Below are 21,180 nucleotides of genomic sequence, written 5' to 3'. Positions count from 1 at the left end.
ATACTCGTATACCCGCACACCTATAAATTGTAAGTGGTGGTTATAGTGACAATACTCGTATACCCGCACACCTATAAATTGTAAGCGGTGGACACCTATCACTATCACTTCATTCTTTATTCTTTAAAAAAATATTTGATTTGCCTTTCGACAAAGTTATTTTACATGCTTATATCTATCTTGAGAATTTGGAGTAGCAATGTCTTATGGAGTTGTCCTTTGTATTGAAATTTATTGTTGAACCGAACCTAATGGGACATAAGATACACACTCTCATCGCTATCTATGTGCACCTTCTTAGCCGGTCACAAGGCCAAAAGCAAAACCAATTCATTTCTTCTTTCTTCTTACGAGATGGACATGGCGGCCTGCACCGCAGTGGCCTCCTTCGCCTTCTCGAGCTCTACTTCTTCCTCTCCTTCGTCTCCGCACGCCTCCGTCGACACCAGCAGCAGTATCAGCTGCCATCGCCTCTGCTCCTCTTTCGCAGGGTCGTCTCTGCGCTCTTCTCCAAGCTCCTGTGCCTTGTTGTGGTCCAGCCACTCTGGCCGGAATGGCAGAAGAAGAACCGAGCGCTCTTGTCGCATGATGCTCCCCTCGCAGTACAGCATCTCTACCCTTTTTCACTTCATTGAGAGAGAGAGAGAGAGAGAGAGAGAGAGAGAGAGAGAGAGAGTGCGCGTGAGCGTGCGCGGGGTGTGTGTGTGTGTTTTTTACAGTCATTTTAGACCTACAGATGCATCCTTGCTACCATGCCGCGGGTTAGCACTCTTTTCTATTCACTGGAAAGGACATTGCCACGAAATCTTTGAAGTCCCTTCCGATCGCACGTTTACGACATAATGATTTGTGGTTTACCCAGGATAAAGCAACACGTCTGCGTGCATGCATGTGTGTGTGAGTCTTCTCATTTTTGATTGGCTTGGTCATGCAGGTTTCCTGAAAGAGTATCTAGCCCTAATCGACCCAGGTCAGTGGTTTTACTTTCACACGTTAGTACTCAGGGAATTGCTGGTGTTGCCTTCCTGATTACCTTTTGTCCTGCAATGGCAGATGGTCTGCTCGAGCAATCAAGTCATTCAGCATGGCCGAGCTGGAGGCCAGAAAACTCAAGTATCCTACCACAGGAACAGAAGCTCTGCTCATGGGCTTGCTAACAGAAGGTAACTTATGGCTGATCACATTCATTCGAATTCAATTTTGTAATTTAATCCATTTGAGACTGCTCGCCACCAGCAGTGTGAGCATGTGTTCCAGCTGAGTTTGATTTCTAGGGATGGATTAGTAGTATTTGCCTCAGCCGTATGGGAGGTGTTGGCACCTAGAAGAATCTGCCGCATAGAAAAAAAGAAGAAAAATTTTCCTAGTGTAGTTTAAGCAAACACGGTTGTTTGGCTGTTTTTATTGGAAGAATGTACAGCATGCAATTCCACCAAGCATTACCCCTAAATTTTTATAGCATTTACTGCAAGCAGTTACCGATGCTCTCTTGGTGCACCTCTTTCTTTTTTTCGTTTCTAGATGAGTTTGCCATGATTCAACTGCTTGCAAATCCTTGATATGAACAACAAACTAGAAAGTGTTATGATGGAAAAGCAGAGAATAACAGCATGCAATTTGGCAAGTCTCTCATACATCAAAAGGGGCAAAAGGCCAGTGTTGAACGGATTAGTGCACATATCATGATCTCTATGATTTGTGGGAGAGTGGCTGCAAAAGGATGTTGGCAATCTGCTCTTTATTTGTTTTCTTGTCATTGTTAAAATTTTGGTAGACACCCAGCTTCCCATAATTAGAATCAAGGGACTGAGATAATATGCTCTCTTACCAATTAATAGGACCCTTCCTGCCCTTGTACCTTGTTTCTGTGTCCCTATTGTTAGATCTTTGTCTTATTCTTCAGCTTGCTGTTGATCAAGTGTGATAAAAAACATTAGATATTTGCGACTTGCTAGGTTTCGATTCCGCTCATTAAAAACCAATTTCTCCTATGTGGCGGCTGCCAAGTGTCTTGTGGTAGAGCCTCCTCTATTGAAGTAGCTTCCGCAAAAGCATGTGGCAAAGGGGCATAGTTAATAAGGAATAGCTGGGATAGGGCCCCAAAATGCAATAATGCTGCCCAAACCATCCTAGCTTGGGGGACCTGTTCCAATCTATGTGGGACATCCCCCCATCCATCCTTGATAGCTCTCCCCTTGTTCCCTCGTCCTCGAGACAAGCTAGGAGACGTGGGACATTTTGATGCTTGGCTTGTTTTAGGCTTGTTTGTGACTTTTTGTGGCCCATTTTGTGTGTTCGTATTTGTAGCCTCTTCAAACTTGTGTAAGCAACCAGCAGTCTGTAATCTTCCTTTTCACTTTGGTAGGGCAAAACTTCTTCCACCTCAGCCCATCTTTGCCCATTTTTACTTAGAGCATCCATTTCTTTTCTAGTCGGTTTTAGGTGTGTTCACAATGTTTGAGGTTTATTTTCAGCCTCACATTTCTTTTTCAGTGGTTAGAGTGTGTACACATTCACAGAGTTTTTTGTGATGATTAGCTCTTACTGTAGGTGAATGCATTTTTTCCATTATTTTATGTAGTTGGCCAAGTTTTTTGGCACTCCTATACAATAGTTGGCCAGTTTATTTGCTAATTGGCTATATATAGCACGCTCCTAGTTGGCTGGTCATTATTCTACTTTTCAAGTTTTCAGCACACTCCAATTTAGAGACTTTCCTTTGTCTTCCGATGTTGGATTTTGTCATTAGCTTGATCTAGTCCCTTCGTTGATGCCTTGGGCTGGGTGTAGGGATTGATTAGTCCACCATTTCTCTTCTTTCATTGTAGTGTCTCTCTTTCCTTCTCTCTTCATGTTCATACTCTTCTATTGGACACTCTCGCTTGATATCATCATCCAAAGCGAGGACTCTTAGGTTCTAAGAGAGGAAACTACACTTAGCTTCTTGCTTGGAGTATATTTGTTGCGAAGAATGCAAAATTTCAACCTTATTTGGGCCTTGTGTGACTTGTGAGGGGCATTTGCAACTTCTTTGTGGAGAGTATAGCTGATTTACCTTCCATTCGGGCAGCCTCACATCGAAAGGTCTATAAACATTATGGAATTCCACTAGTTCAATCCTTTTGATGATCTAAACGAGGAGACCATTTAGTCTCCTTCGATAGGTGGTTCTATTATGGGAGCACTAGACTATGTTCAAGAGACTAGACTAGATACAGGATTTGTTACAGGAATTTTGATTAAAAGATAATTCCACGTAGGGGCACAAGGTACAATGATAACTTAACAAGATATGAAAAATCCCACAACTTGGGACCACATGTATAGACAATAGGACTCGATAGGATACGAAGGATCCCACAATCTGGGACTGTAGGTATGGATACAAGATATTAGAATTACAAGAAATTCTTTGAGGGGGATGAACAAGCTATAAGACCATACTAGACTAGATCTCATACTAGGAGATTACAAGGTGACAAGACAATAGGAGTAAAATGGAAGGCAAGACAAGACTAAAAACCATGACTAAACAAGAACTAGAATTGGAACTCGAAGTTACTTGCTTGGAGGTCTCGACTCCTTGAGTTCCCAAGATTGGCATTGGCAAGAGTGAGGAGCTTTATGGCGAGCCCCTCCTTTTATAGGTGTTGGAGGGCTGCTGATGATCTTCTAGAATGTTTCATGATGACATTATCGATGATGTAGGCAATGACATGGCATATCTTCTAGAAGGTTTTATGATGACATAGCAAGGGTGGTTTCGCATGGTTGGCTCGAGGATATCTTGTTAAGGGTGTGGTCACATGGGGTGTGGATTCATATGGCATGAACAAGAATTAATCCGTATACATACTCGATCACGGCATGTCTGTGGCAGGTTCCATCGATCAAATTGTCTTGAACCTAGCGATGTGAAGATTGATGTTTAGAGCCACAATCTTACTTTGATAGATTGAGATGATTGGAGTACACTTCTCCTCCTTGCTTCTCTACATGTTTATTGCAATACCCATACTGTAGGTCCTTGCTTAGCCGTGATGGCACCTTCTATTGATGTGTCTATGCTTTCTTCTCTCCCCAAAGAAGGTTGACTGGATGTAAACTACTCCCTTTGGCCCTATGAAGTGGATTGTATTCTCAACACCTTCCACTTGTCGAAGTTTGTTACGAACCCAATCCCTTGTTTGGTGTAGGATTCCTATATTGATTCTATGATGGACCAAGTAGTCCTTTGGTGTCCGCTCAATTCTAGAGTACAATGTTTTCTCTTCATGAGTCTATAGGATTTTGTGAAACCATTCGTTATTCTCGAATAGGGTGGTGATAACTTGATTAAACACTAATTATCGTTTATTATAAAATTCACATAAATTGAAAATGCAAATGTTACCACTAACTTGGATAGCCTATTGCCCCAAAACTTAGCGCCCCTTGTGGTATTTCTTCAACTTGGGTGTCCCTTGCAATATTTCTTTAACTTGTATTACAAATGGATGGAGTACAATCGAGATTCTTGAACCTCCTCTACTAATCCAAGTGCATCTTGTTGTCATAAATGACTAGTAAGCCTTCGAATCAATTTGTCCTTTGATTTTCCAGGGGATTGACCTTCACCTGTGCTCCTTGGGAAATAAATTAGCCCCAAATTTAATGGAGGTTGGTTGGTCTCTTGAATTCTCCTAAAATACAATGAAAATTTATGTCCAAAGCCTTCAAATATTGGCACCTTCAACAACTACTCAACCTCTCTTTCCAACAACTCCAAAATGTAAAATTGAGATTTCCCTCTCCCTTCAGTCCTAATTCAGCTTTCCTAAACTTGCACGGGCAAGTTTTGCTAGGTGGCAGCTTTTGAATTGAATTTCCAGCATTTTCCAACCCATTAAATTAATTTTCAAAAAATAAAATTTGAAAATTAATTTCATAATTATTTCTCTGTCCAAAAGAAAATCTAACTAGGTAACAAATAAATTGGCTAGGCCAATTTTATCACCCAAGTGCACTTTCACTCCTCCAGTGATGGACAACTCTCGTGTACAGTGGATCTCGGTTGTATTTAGTGTGTGCCCAAGATACTATGCTAACAATGTGTCTACCATGAGGTCACTATTCAATGTACTAGTCAATGCAGTTGGTATGCAAATGGGTATGATTTTCATTGCAGCTTTGAAACTATACATTTGTATAAGTATACATTAGTTTGCATCAAGCTATGATCATCAAAGATTGATTATCCCTTGCTGGTCTTCAATGGACAATCATTAAATATTAGTGGTATTCAGTTGGTTTTGAGGACAACAACATATTGTATGAATGCCATTGACAGTTCAGCCATAGTTTATACTCAATTTATGCTTTGCTATGGTTACTTTGCTAGAATAGTTGAGAAATGCTAATGACAACTACATTCTATGGTTCTTAGCAGTAGTCTTGTATTCTTTATGAGTCTTATGCTTTATTTATGCTAGTTGCAAATTTTCGGCAAGTCTTTGGCATTAGCATGGTTAAGCAGTAGTGGCCAATGTTGTTTTCACTAAGATGCCTTTTGGGAAATTCCAGTGCAATATGTTTTGCTATAGCACATTGCAATGCAATCAAGGATGATTGCACGAATTTCAAGGGGGTGGTCTATCACAAGGACATAAAATTTTATTGCGTTGCTTAGCATTTGATTAAAAGTTAATCAAATGTGCAAATATGACTTGCACATGTGAGGTACATATCAATTATTTCATAGTGTGGGACCCAAGACCCCAAGATATTAGTTGGTGCTGCCAAAGGTAAAAGTTGTAATTAGTTATGCTTGACTCGTACTAGGTGGTATCGGGTGTCATAACTTGGCCTAGAATATTTAATTAGCCATTAGCGTCAATGATGATGCAAGTGACTTAGTATTAATTAATTAAGTAATGCCAACTCTCGGACTAATGAGTACTAAGGATTATCCCCCTTGAGCATTAGGTGATGCTTGGAACCCTTGTGCTATTGAACTTGATTGAGCCTAGATCTAATTGAAAATCCTCGAGGTAAAGGTGCAATAAGTGAGGATGGTTTGCCAAGTCATCCTCTTTCATCCACTTAGCATCCATTGGTGATTAGTTTTGAAACTTCACCAAATACCTTCTAGAAACTTTACCTCCAATCTTCCTCTCTTTATGTGCCAAAATCTGGTTAGGTATCACAATCTCATCTAGCTCCTCAACCTCTAGCTCAATTTCAGCGGATACATCCTTAGGCACATCACCATGAAAAGGCCTCTATAAGCTCACATGAAAGACATTGTGTATCTGCTAGTGTGGACTTTGGAGGCAATTTCAGCCTGTAAGCAACATCATTGATTCTCTCTAGCATCGGAAAGGGCCCGTAGTATCTCATACTCAACTTCGGATAAAACCTCTCTTTATCTTTCATCCTTTTAACCTTGCCTTTTCACAATGTAGCAACACATAATAACTTTTTGTAAGTTGCAAAGCACGTCTATGGTGATCAACTGCAGTCTTTTGCTTTTCTTGAGACCTTTGAAGAGCATACTTAACCTTTGCATAGATTGCATCCATGTTTTCTACATACTGATCAGCCTGAAAGATCTTGTTCTTTGTGTGCAAAATAGGGGCCATTTTCTTGCCACCTTTCATAACCTCCTAAAATGGAGCTTTGCCAATGGAATTATGCACTGTATTATTGGATGCAAACTCTATTGAAGGCAAATACTATTCTCACTATGACTTATACTCGAATACATAGCATCTTAAGAGATCAAGCATTGTAGAATTTGCCTCTTCTAGTTGACCATTTGTTTGTGGATGGAAGGATGGAGAAAATTTCAGTGTGGCACCTATATTTTCAAATAGGGCCTTTGAAACTAAATTGGCCATTTGAGCTTGTTGATCACTAATGATTGACTATGGCATGCCGTGATAGTTAAATACATGTTGCAAAAATAAGCAAGCCACATGATCAGCCTTTATCTTCTTCCTCACCGGAACGGAATGGGCCTCCTTCTGAACCTACAAATAATGGCCTAAATCTCATCATTCCCTATAGGTGTACTAGGAAGCTCAAAGATAAAGTCTACAACAATGCTTTGCTAAGGTCTATTCGGAATAGGCAAGGGTTGCAATAAACTCCACATCTTTTGCCTATTGTACTTCACTTTTTGACATATGATGCATGCATTTTCCAGCTTGCTGCCTATTGGGATAATCCTTAGCCATGTGACCCTCCTGTTCACAAATAAAGCATTTATTTTGCAGCCCTTAATTCCCTATGTTGTACAACTGTTTGCCAGCCCTTTCGTTGCTGTTTTGACCTCTTTTTAGACTGATCATCAGATCTGCCCTTTTTGCAAGCTTTGACGACTTCCTATTCAGCTTCTTCCTACTTTCTTGGAAGCTCGAATCTTTCCCATGTAGCAATGCATTAGATGTAGTGGTAGTCTACGAGCTGAGACATGCTAGACACAGTGGATTTAATGCAAAAATCCATGATTCCCTTAGGCAGTCCACATATATAATTTTCCACTTACTCATGAAGAGGAACTAGACAATAAGAAGTTACAAGGAGCAAAGCATCCCAAAACCTATTATTATAGTGTTCTAAGTTTTTGCATTGCATTGCATCAAGCTTATTCCAAGTTGTTTGATGTCCACCTCAAATATACTAGTCAATCAATTTGATGCAAACATTTGCTTGAATTATACCCATGTTGATGGTGCTCTTCCTTACATTAGGAGTGTGGACCACCACTGCAATGAATTTCCCTTTAAGAAAGTGATTGCCTTTTGAGTCTTTGAGGATTTGGTGAACTTTCCCCTTGAATAGGCTGCATCAAACTATCGAATAAAAGTGAAGGCTTTCAACCTATCTTGTGTACCATTGAAGGACTCAAACTTCTCCCCTTTTCCATCCTCATCATAGTCTTTTCCTACTCCTTTGCGAGTCAAGTTGTCATACACTAGCTGCCGCAAAAAGGGTGCATTTGCTATAGTTGCATCATGACCAACACCAAAAGAAGCATTCGCATGACCAATGCTCATTCCTTGAGCCCCACAAGCACTTCAGGGTGTAGTTGCATTACCAAACTTGCCACTTTGTGCCCTAGGCATCATACCAATGCTGCAATACATGGGGTTATGCATATTACCAGCCATATTCGGATACATTGGGCCTTACACACCAAGCATTTGTTGCTGCATACCATAAGTAGTTGTGCCATACATTCTTGTGTGTGGTCCTTGACCCACCGAGCATGAAAAAGCCAAGTGTGTTGCCAACTCTTTCTTGATAGCACAACTTTCACAAAAATTGATAAAGGCATATGAGGTATACTCTCCACCATTACTAGTCCTAAAGTACAAAAGCTTCTTGCATGACTAACTCTTTACAAATGCCAAGAACTTTTCAAATGCATCCAACAGAAGAGTGATAAGTTAAGCCTAACCTATCTTGTGGCATCATCTATAAAAGTGCCAAAGTATGATGCTCTACCCAATGAAAAACCATGGGCATTGCCCCAAAAAAAAACATTATGAATAAAATCAATAGATTTTAATATTCTACTTTCACTACCTCTCTTATGTGACAACTTATTTTACTTTCCAAAGAGAAAATGCTCACAAAAACCAAGATTAGAGAAATTTAGAGATGAAAGATAATGCAAATGGCATAAAGCTTTCATTGTAGATTGACATATGTCCCAAATAAAGCCTTCCAAACCGAATTTCCTACATTATCTAGCCCACTTAAATTTTTTTTTTGAAAATAATTTTAATGCCTAAAAAAGTTAATGTAACTAGCCAACAATTAAATTTGCTAGGCCAATTTATCACTCAAGTGATCTTGAGTACTCATTAGCCTAGAATGGGCATTATTTAATTAATTAATACTAGTTCCCTAGTATCACTACCACTGACACTAATGGCTAATTAAATGTTCTAGGCCAAGTTTTGACATCCGGTACCACCTAGTACCCATCAGGTATAACTTAATACAACGTTTGCCTTTAGTAGCAATTGATATCTCGAGGTCTTGGGTCCCACACAGTGAACTAATTGATATGCATCTCACGTGGGTAAATCACATTTGCATATTTGATTAGCTTTCAATCAAATGCTAAGCAAAGCAATAAGATTTCATGCTTTCATGATATTTTGTCCTTGTGTAGATGCATAGACTTCGAACCAAAACGGATTTATGAATGAAGCTCTCTTCTCTCTATCATTAGAAGACCTTTGTCCATTGCATCACCATAGAGAAGAAACTTCAAATGCTTTTTGTTGATGATTCCTCTTCTATGTAGGATCACATTAACAAGATGGACATGCGGGATGAGCTTGCATCCCTTGGTAGGACAATCTTATGGGAGGACATGGCAATGTTTTTCCTTAGTTGCCATCTCCCTATGTAATGTCTTCTACATTGTAAGCCATCTTGTGGGCTATGTGTTGATGCCCTTCGATCCATGATCCAGGATTCCTAGTCATTTAAACTATCATTAAATGTAGTTGTTGTTCCTAGTGTCCTAGCACCAAGTGATACTAGGGTTAGGGTTTATTTTAGGGTTTTCTATGACGGTTAAGCCGTTAGGGCTTCATATTTTATTATTTAAAACACTTCGTGTCTTATTTTGAACAAGTGTGGCATTATTTAGTGTGATCGCCTAGAGCAGTGTACTCTCTCTCTCTCTCTCATTAATTCATTATTCTCATTCGTGATCGAGTATTGTTGTGCATTAATTCATTACTTGACACTATGTTAGTTGCTTCTTGTCCATTGCCTTCAAACACGCTACGCTGGCCAAACTAGCCGACAAGCTCTTCAACATTCAACAAAGTGCTGTGTGCTTTGCACATACCCACAACACGAGCCTTTGCCTCCTTGCGTGTCCCTCTTGTTGACACGGGTGCAACACCACGTCACCGACCTTTCAGCCACTTGCCCATTAGTTGCCGCCTTCCTACCAACATAGACACTTGCGATGTATCACACCAGTCATGCGTTTTTTGTCTACGCCATGTCATCTCGACGTTTTGTCACCTTGTCCCCGATTGACCAACTTTTTAAAAAAGAAAAAAACAGAAAGGCATTCTTTTATTTATTCCTTTATTTCAATCAGGCCGCTCTTCACACCAGCTACCTCTCTCAAGCACAAATTGTGCCAAAATTGGGGGGTTTTGCCAAACCCACCTAGTTTACTCCTAATTTCATTAAAGTTGAGGTATTCTCGCGTCAATCCACAAAATCCTTCATCAAATCGAAGAAATTAGCTGATGGTTTTCATCGAATTTCGGGCTTTTCAACAAATCGACTGAATTTCACTTCAATTTTACCATTGAAATTGGGGCTTTTCAAGAATTTGACATTCTTCATTGACATTGAGGCAGAATTCATTGCCGAGCGTGACATTGAACATCATTCGGGTCAAAATTTTACAAAATTTATCAAATTTCTTAATTGTGTGATTAATTTAATGGAAAATGAATGAGAATGAAAGAATTAATCGATGCATAGCAATACTCAATCACGAGTGAGAAGTGATGGATTAATGAGAGAGAGATAGTACAACCCTCTACAAGCAAGGTTATTGTTAGCAGAGATGTTATCTTTTGCTGAAAATTCTTCTCACCCCTTGTTGGATTGTCAAAAATTGTCTACTATTGATGCTTCTGACATCTTTTATGCGAGAATCCTTGAATTTTAATGAAACGATGTCTGGAAACGATGGTGATCCTACTTCTCAGCCTTCATTTCCACCATCTACAGATACATTACAGCAGTCTATTCAGCCTGATTTATAGCCACAACATCATCATGATACCTTGTTCGAAGAGCAGCCCCCTATTCTAGATCAATTGGAGCATACAAGGGCTGAATTTCAGCAGCCTGAAAGAGTACCTCATTGGTTGTTAGACACTCTTCGAGGCAGCAAACAGCCTCTTCCTTTGGCTGCCCACACGTGAGCCTGTGCTCGCAAGGATCAACATAATCTTCTTGCATGTGCATTGTTGGCTACAACATGCAATGAAGGACCTCTATGTTATAAAGATACATTTTTAGATGATTGTTGGGTGGAAACAATGAAGATAGAGATTGATTCCATCCATTAGAATGACACTTGGGAGCTATGTGACTTGCCTCACGGCAAGTGTGCCATAGGTACCAAATGGGTTTTAAAATTAAAAGAATGTGAGATGGTTCTATTGATAGGTACAAAGCTCACCCTGTTGCCAAGGGCTATGCCCAACAACAAGGAATGGACTTTGAGGAGACTTTTGCCCCTACCTCTCGCATTACTACCATTAGGAGTATTATTGCCCTTGTTGCCCATTTTCATTGGGAGGTGCATTAGTTGGACATCAAGATGGCATCTCTCCATGGATATCTCACTGAAGAGGTATATGTTTCTTAGCGTCAAGGATTTGCAGTTAAAAACTCTAAGCGCAAAGTCAGTTCTCTCAAGATGGCATTTCTGCATGGATATCTCACTGAAGAGATATATGTTCCTCAACGTCAAGGATTTACAGTTAAAGACTCTAAGCACAAAGTTAGTTGTCTCAAGAAGGCTTTGTATGTATGGTTTAAAGCAAGTTTCATGGGATTGACACGCTCGTATATATTCTCATCTATTGTATCTGTAAAAATTACACAGCGCAGCGAACAGAATCTGAGAAAGAGATAGAGAGTACACAATAGATAAGAGGAGAATAACAAAATTTCTTTATCTCCAAACAATTGATACAAAGATGGCTTTGTCCACCCGTGCGCTTCCACTGTGAAGCTTAGATGGCAATCTAGACAGAAGATAGGTGAAGAGCAACTCTGATTGGGTGAAAGATGGATAATAGATGGTTGTGAAGGGGTTTAGCTTTTATAGCTTGTGAAGGGGGTCATGATGGATGACCTTCCATGTGCCCATGCGTCTGTTGACCTTCCATATGTACATGTGTTTGTTGATCTTCCATGTATACCTCCACTAGTTGGCCAGGGAATATTCTAGGGAATATTTCCTTTACCAACTAGTGCCCATGTGTCTGTTGACCTTCCATATGCACATGCGTTTGTTGATCTTCCATTTGTACCTCCACTAGTCGGCCCCTGATAACTCTCTTACCCCGCAACTCGATGCAATGTGCCTCGAGTTGCTACCAACTTAACTACTTTGTCTAACCCAAAGATTAGACCCACAACGTTCACCTTTTTGCCATCCGGTCACATAGACCTCATCTGATATACAAGCCAAGACTCAACCAATGTCCGGGCTCACATATGGCTTCTCCTCATAATGGGGGCCTTACAACTTTGAGCACCATGGATCATTGGTGGCACCTTATGAGGGTGGGGCATTGAGCATATCTAACACCCCCCCTCAATGTCCACCCGCAGGTAAACTATATCCTTGGCCCAATGCCAAGTTTGTGAAGATGAACTTGAAGCAGATCCTTTGTTAGTGCTTTGGTGAAGATGTCCGCTCCATTTTCCTCTATTGGATAGTAGACCAGTTTCACTATCCCATCCTCGATCAAATCACGCACATAGTGATTCTGGATCTCTATATGTTTGGTGCGCGCATGAAACATTGGATTTTTGGCAATGGTGATGCAACTCTGATTGTTACATCTCAGCACAATTGGTTTTTCATCCTGCACTCCCATATGCCATAGGATCCTTTTCAACCATACTGCTTCACATGCAGCAAAACAAGCTGCCTTGTACTCTGCTTCGGTAGAAGACAATGCAATTGTTGGCTGCTTCTTACTAATCCAAGAGAAAATTCCTGAGCCTAAAGAGAAACAATAACTAGAAACAGACTTCTTGGAATCATTGTCTCCTGCCCAATTTGAGTCACAATTCCCCACAAGAGAAGTTCTGGAACTGTATGTGATACCATAGTCAAGAGTTTCCTTCAAGTATCTGAGTACCCGCATCCGAGCTTTCCAATGACTCTCGTGAGGTTTGTTTGAGAACCTGCTCTAAATACCAACAGCAAAACTGATATCTGGTCTGGTGTTACACAAGTAGATTAGACTGCTAACCTACCTTATGTACCTCCCAATGTCTACTAGTACTGATGTATCCTCAATGGATAACTTTGCATTCACCTCCATAGGTGTAGCTATCTCCTTGCACTCGGTCATGCCAAACGCCTTCAAGATCTTCCATGCATACTTCTTCTGAGAGATGAAAATCCTTCCTGGCTCTTGCCAGACTTCAATCCCCAAACAATAGTGCAGCAAGCCTAAGTTTGTCATTTCAAACTCAGAACTCAAAGCCTTTCGAGTTTGGTTGATCATATCTTCATAGTCACCTATAATAAGAAGGTCGTCCACATATAGAACAATTACTACAGACTTTTTACCATCCCTGTAAACATACAAGTTAGTATCTAAGGCACATCTTTTGAAGTTTAAGCTTAAAAAGAACTTATCTATCCGTTGGTACCATGCTCTGGGGCCTTGTTTTAGCCCATACAATACCTTCTTTTAGCTTATACACTTTGTTCTCAGAATGGGGGGCCTTAAACCTTAGCGGCTGAGCCACGCATACCTCCTCCTTGAGGTCACCTTTTAAGAACGTTGATTTAACATCCATTTGGTAAACTGGCTACTGATTGTGGGCGGCCAATGCAAGTACTATGCGAATAGTGGTCATTCTGGTAGTTGGGGCAAATGCCTCTTGAATATCAAATCCTTCAACCTGTGAAAATCCCTAGGCAACCAGTCTGGCTTTGTACTTTTCTAAGGTACCATCAGCCTTGTACTTTACCTTCCAGATCCACTTGGTGCCAATAACCTTCCGCTTTGCTGGCCGATCCACTAGCTCCCAAGTGTCATTCTTCATTATGCTGTCATACTTGGCTTGCATAGTTGCCTTCCATGTTGGATCTACAAGTGCTTCTTCCAAGTTAGTTGGCTCCTTTACTTCTCTCATAATCTCAGTCATCAAGGCCATATTGACTATGTGAGCAGGAGCCCTCCTTTGCTCCTCTATTCTCTGAGACCTCCTTGGTTTGTCTGCCTTCTCCTCAACAGATGCAGGCATAGGATTATTGTGGTCATAGAGCTGCTTCACCCAACGCGGCAATGGCTTTTCCGGTGGGGTGATGTCAGGTTGGTGAACTTTTTCCTCATCATCTGAAGATGATGCTTCCTCCTCCTTAAGGATAGGGACAGCTCTCGGGACAGGTTCATAGTGGACTACTTCTTTGCTTGATGATAAAGTGAAAGAACTTGCCTTCTCCTTCTCCACTGTATGCGGCTTCTCCTTGAACACCACATCACGACTCGCGATGATCTTCTTTGCCTCTTGGTCATATAATTTGTAAGCCTTCTGCTCATCACTATAACCCAAGAAGATACATTTTCTGCTTTTTGGTTTTAACTTGTTTCTCTTCTTATTTGGAACATGTGCATAACATTCACATCTAAAAATTCTGAAATGTGAGACAGATGGTTTCTTACAAGTGTAAGCCTCATGAAGTGTTTTTTCCTTCAGAGCCTTTGTGTAGCTCCGATTTAGAATGTAGACTGTAGCATTAACAGCTTTAGCCTAAAAATGGTTAGGCAATCCCTTGCCCTTTAGCATGCATCTTGCCATCTCCACAATGGTGCGATTCCTGCGTTTCACAACACTGTTCTGCTGAGGGGTGTGAGGCATCGTCAATTGACGCTTGATCTCTTTGCTCTTGCAAAAGTCTTTAAACTCCTTTGAGTTGAACTCACCACCACAATCTATTCTAAATTTCTTCACACTTTTCCTTGTTTCATTCTCAACTAGTTTTAGCCATTTTTTAAACTTACCAAAAGCTTAAGCCTTATCACGAAGGAAGTACACCCACATCTTCCTACTGTAGTCATCGACAATCAACCTAAAATAAGAAGATCCCCCAAGGTCTGTGTAGGCATCTTACCGCACAAGTCAGCATGCACCAACTCTTGAGGAGCCTGTGCTCTATTCTTGCTTTCTTGTGGAAATGCCTTTCTTTGTTGCTTGCCCATCATACAAGCTTCACATGATTTCTTCAATTCAGTCACTATAGGTAGGTGAGCAACCATACCTTGCTAATAGATTTCTCCTAATTTCAGGAACATACAACACATCTGAAAGCTTTTTGACTTCACCATTTGCAGCAACAAAAGAACCTTTCTTGTTGGTCATGTGACGAGAGGCCCCACTATCCAACACCCATGAGTCAGTGGTAGATTCTTCTTGCGCCGAGGAGTATACTTTCTCACTGGTCGCCATGAATAACTTCCAACTCTGCTTCAGCTGTATTGACTCTCTTTCCCTTTACTTTTAAGGGTACCATTCTTTTCATCTGCCTTCTTGACACGACAATCTGCGATTGCATGTCCTTTCTTCTTGCAGTAGAAGCACTCTCCTTGAAACTTCTTCTTACCGTCCTTTTTGTCCCCATCATTTTTGGTGGAGGAACCACCTTTGCCTTTTGCATTGGGAGAGAATGCAGCATCTCCATTGTTGCTTTCTTCTCGGGCTTTTAGCCTCAACTTCTCCTCCATCAATAATGCACAAAACTTCTTAAAAGTCAAAGCTTGAGGTCTCACCTGAGTATTAAGGGTAGTTACTAGTCCATCAAACTTTTGTGGACAAATTCGAAGACACCTCCGAGCTTGCTCTTCGCTAGTCTTTTGTATCCCAGTGCCAACCATCTGGTTGCGCAGATTCTTAATTCGAGTGATGAATTGTTCAACCGTCTCTCCTTCAACAAACTTCTCCGTTCCTAGTTGATTCTCCAAGTTTTGAATCCTTGTTTGATTTCGTGTTTCATAGTGACTCCTCAGTATATTCCAAGCCTCTGATGCTTTGGTTGTATGTTGAATCAAAGTCAGAACACTGTCAGAACAGCTTGTAACTAAGGCACACAATGCATCTGCATTCCTTCGTTTCCAAGCTCGTAGAAGATCTGCATTCGAAGGAATCATTACACTAGAATTTGATGGGTCGAGGGTAGGTTGTGGTTCTTCTTTGAAGGTTGGTGGACGAATGCTCAATGTTTGAATTGCTGATATAGTAGCACCATCTCCTGCACTACTTCCTGATGCGCCAGAACCGCTTCCGGAAGACGACATTGTTCCTCTTTGCTGTTGAAGCCTTTGCCTCTTGCGTACTCTTCGATCCCTAGAGCCCCTGGGCTCTGATACCATGTAAAAATTACACGTCGCAGCGAACAGAATCTGAGAAAGAGATAGAGTGTACACAACAGATAAGAGGAGAATAACAAAATTTCTTTATCTCCAAACAACTGATACAAAGATGGCTCTGTCCACCCATGCGCTTCCAGTGTGAAGCTTAGATGGCAATCTAGATAGAAGATAGGTAAAGAGCAACTCTGACTGGGTGAAAGATGGATAATAGATGGCTGTGAAGGGGTTTAGCTTTTATAACTTGTGAAGGGGGTCATGATGGATGACTTTCCATATGCACCTGTGTCTGTTGACCTTTCATGTGCCCATGTGTCCGTTGACCTTCTATATGCATGTGTTTGTTGACCTTCCATATGTACCTCCACTAGTTGGACAGGGAATATTCTAGGGAATATTCCCTTTACCATTGGCTAAGGCCCCTAATAACTCTCTTACCCCGCAACTCGATACAATGTGCCTTGAGTTGCTACCAGCTTAACTACTCTGTCTAACCCAAAGATTAGTCCCACAACGGTCACCTTTTTGCCATCCGGTCACATAGACCTCATCTGATATACAAGTCAGGACTCAACCAATGTCCGGGCTCACTTATGGCTTCTCCTCATAATGGGGGTCTTACAACTTTGAGCACCATGGATCATAGGTGGCACCTTATGAGGGTGGAGCAATGAGCATATCTAACAGCATCTTGGATTTCAAAATAGCCCTACCAAGGCTACTCTTTACATTCGACATTAGGGATTGGATTTTATTATTCTTGTGCTTTATGTTGATGACATGCTTGTCAGGGAAACTGGAGCATTTAAGGCTGATTTACAGCAAGCATTTGCCATGGTAGATATTGGTCTACTTCACTATTATTTGGGTATCCAATTTGCCACCATTAAGGGGGGCATCATTATGAAACAATCCAAGTATATTAGGCAGCTTCTTCAGCGCTTTCAATTTGAGGATTGCAAGCTTGTGTTTACTCCCTTGGAGCCTGGTTTTAGATTCACTTTTGATGATGCTAGTGGATCCTTTGATTCTAGTTTATATTAGGAGGCTGTTGGATGCTTGATTTATATATGTCACATGAGGCCCGATCTTTAGTTTGTTGTCTTCTAGTTGAGTAGATATATGTAGAGCCTTCAGTATATCATTGGCAAGTAGTGAAGTGTGCCTTTCGGTATCTTGAAGGCACCCAGGATCTTGGCCTTCTCTACGAGGCGGATTCTTTACTCTTTTTTCATAGATATTGTGAGAGTGATTGGGTTGGATGTCTAGATTCTTGTGTTTCTCATAGTGGCAACTATTTCTTCTTGGGTACCTCTCTTGTTTCTTGGTTCAGTAAGAAACAAACTATAGTTGCTACTTCTAGTTTTGATGCTGAGTACAGAGCAGTATTCACAGCCACAGTGAAGTGTGTTTGGCTCTGCAAGTTACTTGCAGATCTTCATGTGCACCGGACGGCTGCGACACTTATCTGCACGGATAGTCAGAGTGCTTTGGCCATTGCTCAAAATCCAGTGTTCCATGCCTACACGAAGCATATAGAAGTTCATTATCATGATGTTCGTGAGCGGATGGCATCTTGAGAAGTAGAGTTGTCTTACATACCCATTGAAGACAACTTGGCAGATCTTTTCACGAAGGCTTTTCCTTGACCAAAGTTCTAGGTCTTTTGACGAGCCTTGAACTTGATTCCATTTGTTGCAAGATTTGTCATACTTTGTAATGTCATAGGTTGCCATATCTACTTGGATGAACTTGTGCAACCATGACCTTATGTTCCTTTCTATTTTCTAGGATTTTGTCATTTTTCCTAGATTAGTCCACCCATTTCATGGAGAGGGCTTTATAGGCCATCTTGTGGGTTGTGCGTTGATGTCCTTTGATCCATGATCCGGGCTCCCCAGGCATTTAAATTGTCATTTAATGTAGTTGTTAGTGCATTTGCACTAAGTCACTTCATAACCACTGTGGCCAATGCTACTAACACCCATCGAGATGTCGAGATGTCCAAGGATATGAAAGCTAGGCTATAGAATGCTGTGTTTACTCTTCTCCAACGTTAGAGACCACCTTCAATTTGGTTTACATCTTGTTGCCTTGCTGTTCAAGCTCTATACCTTCAGAGGCTTGATACAATTTGGTTTCTAGCTTGTTGCCTTGCTGTTCAAGTATTCTACATCAATCTACTGCATTGATTGGCCCATAGTTGTTGCACTTTATCACCCTTAGTCCTAGTCTACTGCATCCTTATTTGCCTTGACATGGTGGTTGCTAGACTTTGGATTCATCACCATAAGACGACGCTTTCAATACTCCTTGAACTCACTTTGCGGGAGCTAGTGGTTGTTGGATTGCTTTGTTTTTTGGGCATTATTCAACACTCTTCATTCATTCAACTTTATCTTCATTCTTTAAGCTTGCTTTTTGTATTAGTGTTTCAGCCGTGGTTATACGCTATTTTTTTTTCTTCTTTTGCAAACCCTAGTGTATCTCCATAAGGCATATAAAGGGTGAGAATATGGGATGCCACCCAAGAAGATCAAATTAAGTTGGCACTAGGCCACCCAATTGAAATGCGCTATGCTAATGAAGGGGTGGTTATTGTCGTGCAAAGGTATACAAAAGGAAGAATAATGGGGGCATAAAGCTTGGAAGAGTCTAATTTTGCACTGAGATTGGTTGTATTTCTTTTAATGGCATTTGACCTCTTAGCTCTAATGATAGCTGTTGGCATTTGATGCTATGCCGAGAGCTACACAAGAATGATCAGCTAGGTGTACTTAGTTAGCGACACTCCTATTGTGGGAGGGAACAATGAGGGATTTAGGGTCAAAAGATGACGTACTAGCAAGATAGTAGGGTTTGCAGGGAGGAACACGGAGTGAACTCAGCAAACATGGAGAAGAGAAGAGAATAGAGAAGAAACTCCGATGAATGGAATGATGGAAGTTTTGAATTATGGAGTGAATGTGATACAAGGAAACAAGGGCGTTGTAGCACAAGGAAGATGATGAAGACAGCCACGAGTCGCAATGTCCTCTTGAAGGGGTGTGAGGGTAGTGGAGAGGTTGGAGAGAAGAGGTGATGGACTGAATGAATCAACCGTGAAGAATGAGTGAGAGTGGCCTATAAATAGGCACAGTCAATCTAGGGTGGTGCCCCTTTTTGGGGCTTCAAACCCTAAATGCAAAACATAAACTGCGGGTGAAGGGTTTCTCAACAACCCCTTTTAGGCCCAGAAAGGGGAACAAGAGAAGAGTGAGGTGAAGATGCAATGCTATATGCTGAAGAATGCTCGTGTAGCAGGTGCCACTTGGACAATGTTCCTCGCGGGAAAATTGTTCACTTGCCCAAGTGCCCTAGTACAAAGATGATGAAAACATGCAATGCATAGGAGGAATGTTGGACTTTGTGTGGTGCCGAGAACCATAAGGATATGCCTGTACTCAATCTCGGGAGGTGGCTCCATGCTGATCAAGTGACCAAGGCAAGAAGAGAAGAGGAGAAAGAAGATGTAGAGGATCCCTAAGATCCAAGATTTCCACCGGAAAGGGAACCTGCAGCAAAAAACAGTAGACAGAGTGAATTGGAGAATTCGAAACTCAACCTCGGGAGAGAAGCCACTAGCTCCATGCATCCATGCTCGAAGGAATACAAAGGCCTCACCAAGTCATGGCTGAACCTTCGAGGTCCCGATCTACGTGGTACTTGAAGATCCTGGGTATCAGTAGAAGAGATGAGTGGTCGAAGACAGCCACCCCAAGAAAGTAGAGGATGGGTGAAGAACTTCATGTGGAGTAGGTTCCCCCTTTGAGTGGGAGGTGGAGGGACTCCCGTTGAAGTCGAAGAAGAAGTAGATGCTCCCTCTGAGGGCAAGGAAATAACATCCCCCCTTTGAATCCCCCTCTGAAGTAGACGGGGAATCCAAAAACTCATGGATCATGAACTGTGAAATGTTTGATGACGAAGGAAGTGTCGCTGGTTGTGCCGAAGAAGGTATTTGGGGTGCCAAAGAGCTCCCAAAGATAGCGTCTCGAACCTGAGTAGTCGAGGGTGAGGAAGGGTGGGGCTTAGAATGAGCAAGAGGTGGGCAAAATGCGCTCTCTCTCAGTGGAGGGGACTGGGTAGCTGAAGAAGAGGAAGGAGTCGAGAAGCCACTGTCTCTCGAAGGAGCGTCTTGACAAGAAGACGGTATCAAACAATCACTGTCTCTGAATGGAGCGGACTATAGATCCATAGGTCGTGGAAGCCATTGTACCTGAAAATAAGTGGGAGAAGATTGCTGTTGGCATTGTGACGATCTCCAGGAGGTCATAGTGCCAATTGATCCTCCATATGCTCGAAAGGACTTAGTGCGCATCGGATGTGTCTTATTGCCTTGAGCACAGTACTCTGATAGCCAATGCAGAACGATCTTTGTGGCCCAAAAAGGAGAGGTGGCACAAGGAGTGCTTGGTGGAAGACGTATTTACTTCGGGGGGTGGGGAGCAAAGGTTGAAGTTGGCAAGCATCGGTGGTGTGTCCGGTGATGCCACAATAGGAGCACCCGGTAGTCTGGTCATCTGTTGGTAAAGAAGCCATGGATACCAGTGTGCCTTCTTGAAGAAGGAAGAGGTCAGCCACCATGAACCACGAACTGCAATGTCCGTCTCAAGGGGTGGAAGGGCAGTGTAAAGTACGAGCTACAATGTCTGCCTGAAGGGGTGGGAGGGTAGTGGAAGGGTTGGAAGTGAGAGCTGCCTGTGGGAGGAGGATGCGACCAACAGTAAGAGGTTGCAACCAGTAGAAAAACACAGGTGAGGAGAGAGAAAGACTAAAAACGCAGGTGAGGAGAGAGACTAAAAACGTAGGTTGCAGGAGAGAGAAAGACTAAAAACGCAGGAAAAAACAGTAGCATTAGTCAATATGTTGAAATCATCTCCGAACAGTGTGTGATAGGCTGGAAACAAGCACAGATTGTTGTAGACAGCAATGGCCAGCTTGGACCGCGATGTCCTCTGCGTTTGGGGTGTGGACAACAAGC

General features: G+C 41.7%; 1 protein-coding gene across 4 annotated transcripts in view; it reads left to right on the top strand.

Moving 5' to 3' along the window:
• The first annotated feature begins 286 nt into the window (after positions 1-286).
• The window catches only part of LOC148012092 (ATP-dependent Clp protease ATP-binding subunit CLPT1, chloroplastic-like), a 54,669-nt gene continuing 33,775 nt past the window's right edge, over positions 287-21,180 (top strand). For all 4 annotated transcript variants that reach the window (XR_015689095.1, XR_015689096.1, XR_015689094.1 and 1 more), the window contains exons 1-3: positions 287-602; positions 935-970; positions 1,054-1,163. Coding sequence is in view for 1 of the 4 variants with exons in the window: in XM_087669452.1 (XP_087525578.1) it covers positions 355-602; positions 935-970; positions 1,054-1,163 (394 nt within the window). In the remaining 3 variants the exon portion in view is untranslated. The remainder of the gene's footprint in view (positions 603-934; positions 971-1,053; positions 1,164-21,180) is intronic.

The sequence above is a fragment of the Lygodium microphyllum genome, chromosome 27 (genome assembly GCF_053477565.2).
Source record: "Lygodium microphyllum isolate KBCC chromosome 27, Lygodium_microphyllum_v1.1.10, whole genome shotgun sequence".
NCBI lineage: Eukaryota > Viridiplantae > Streptophyta > Polypodiopsida > Schizaeales > Lygodiaceae > Lygodium > Lygodium microphyllum.
This window is presented reverse-complemented; position numbering and strand designations above follow the sequence as displayed.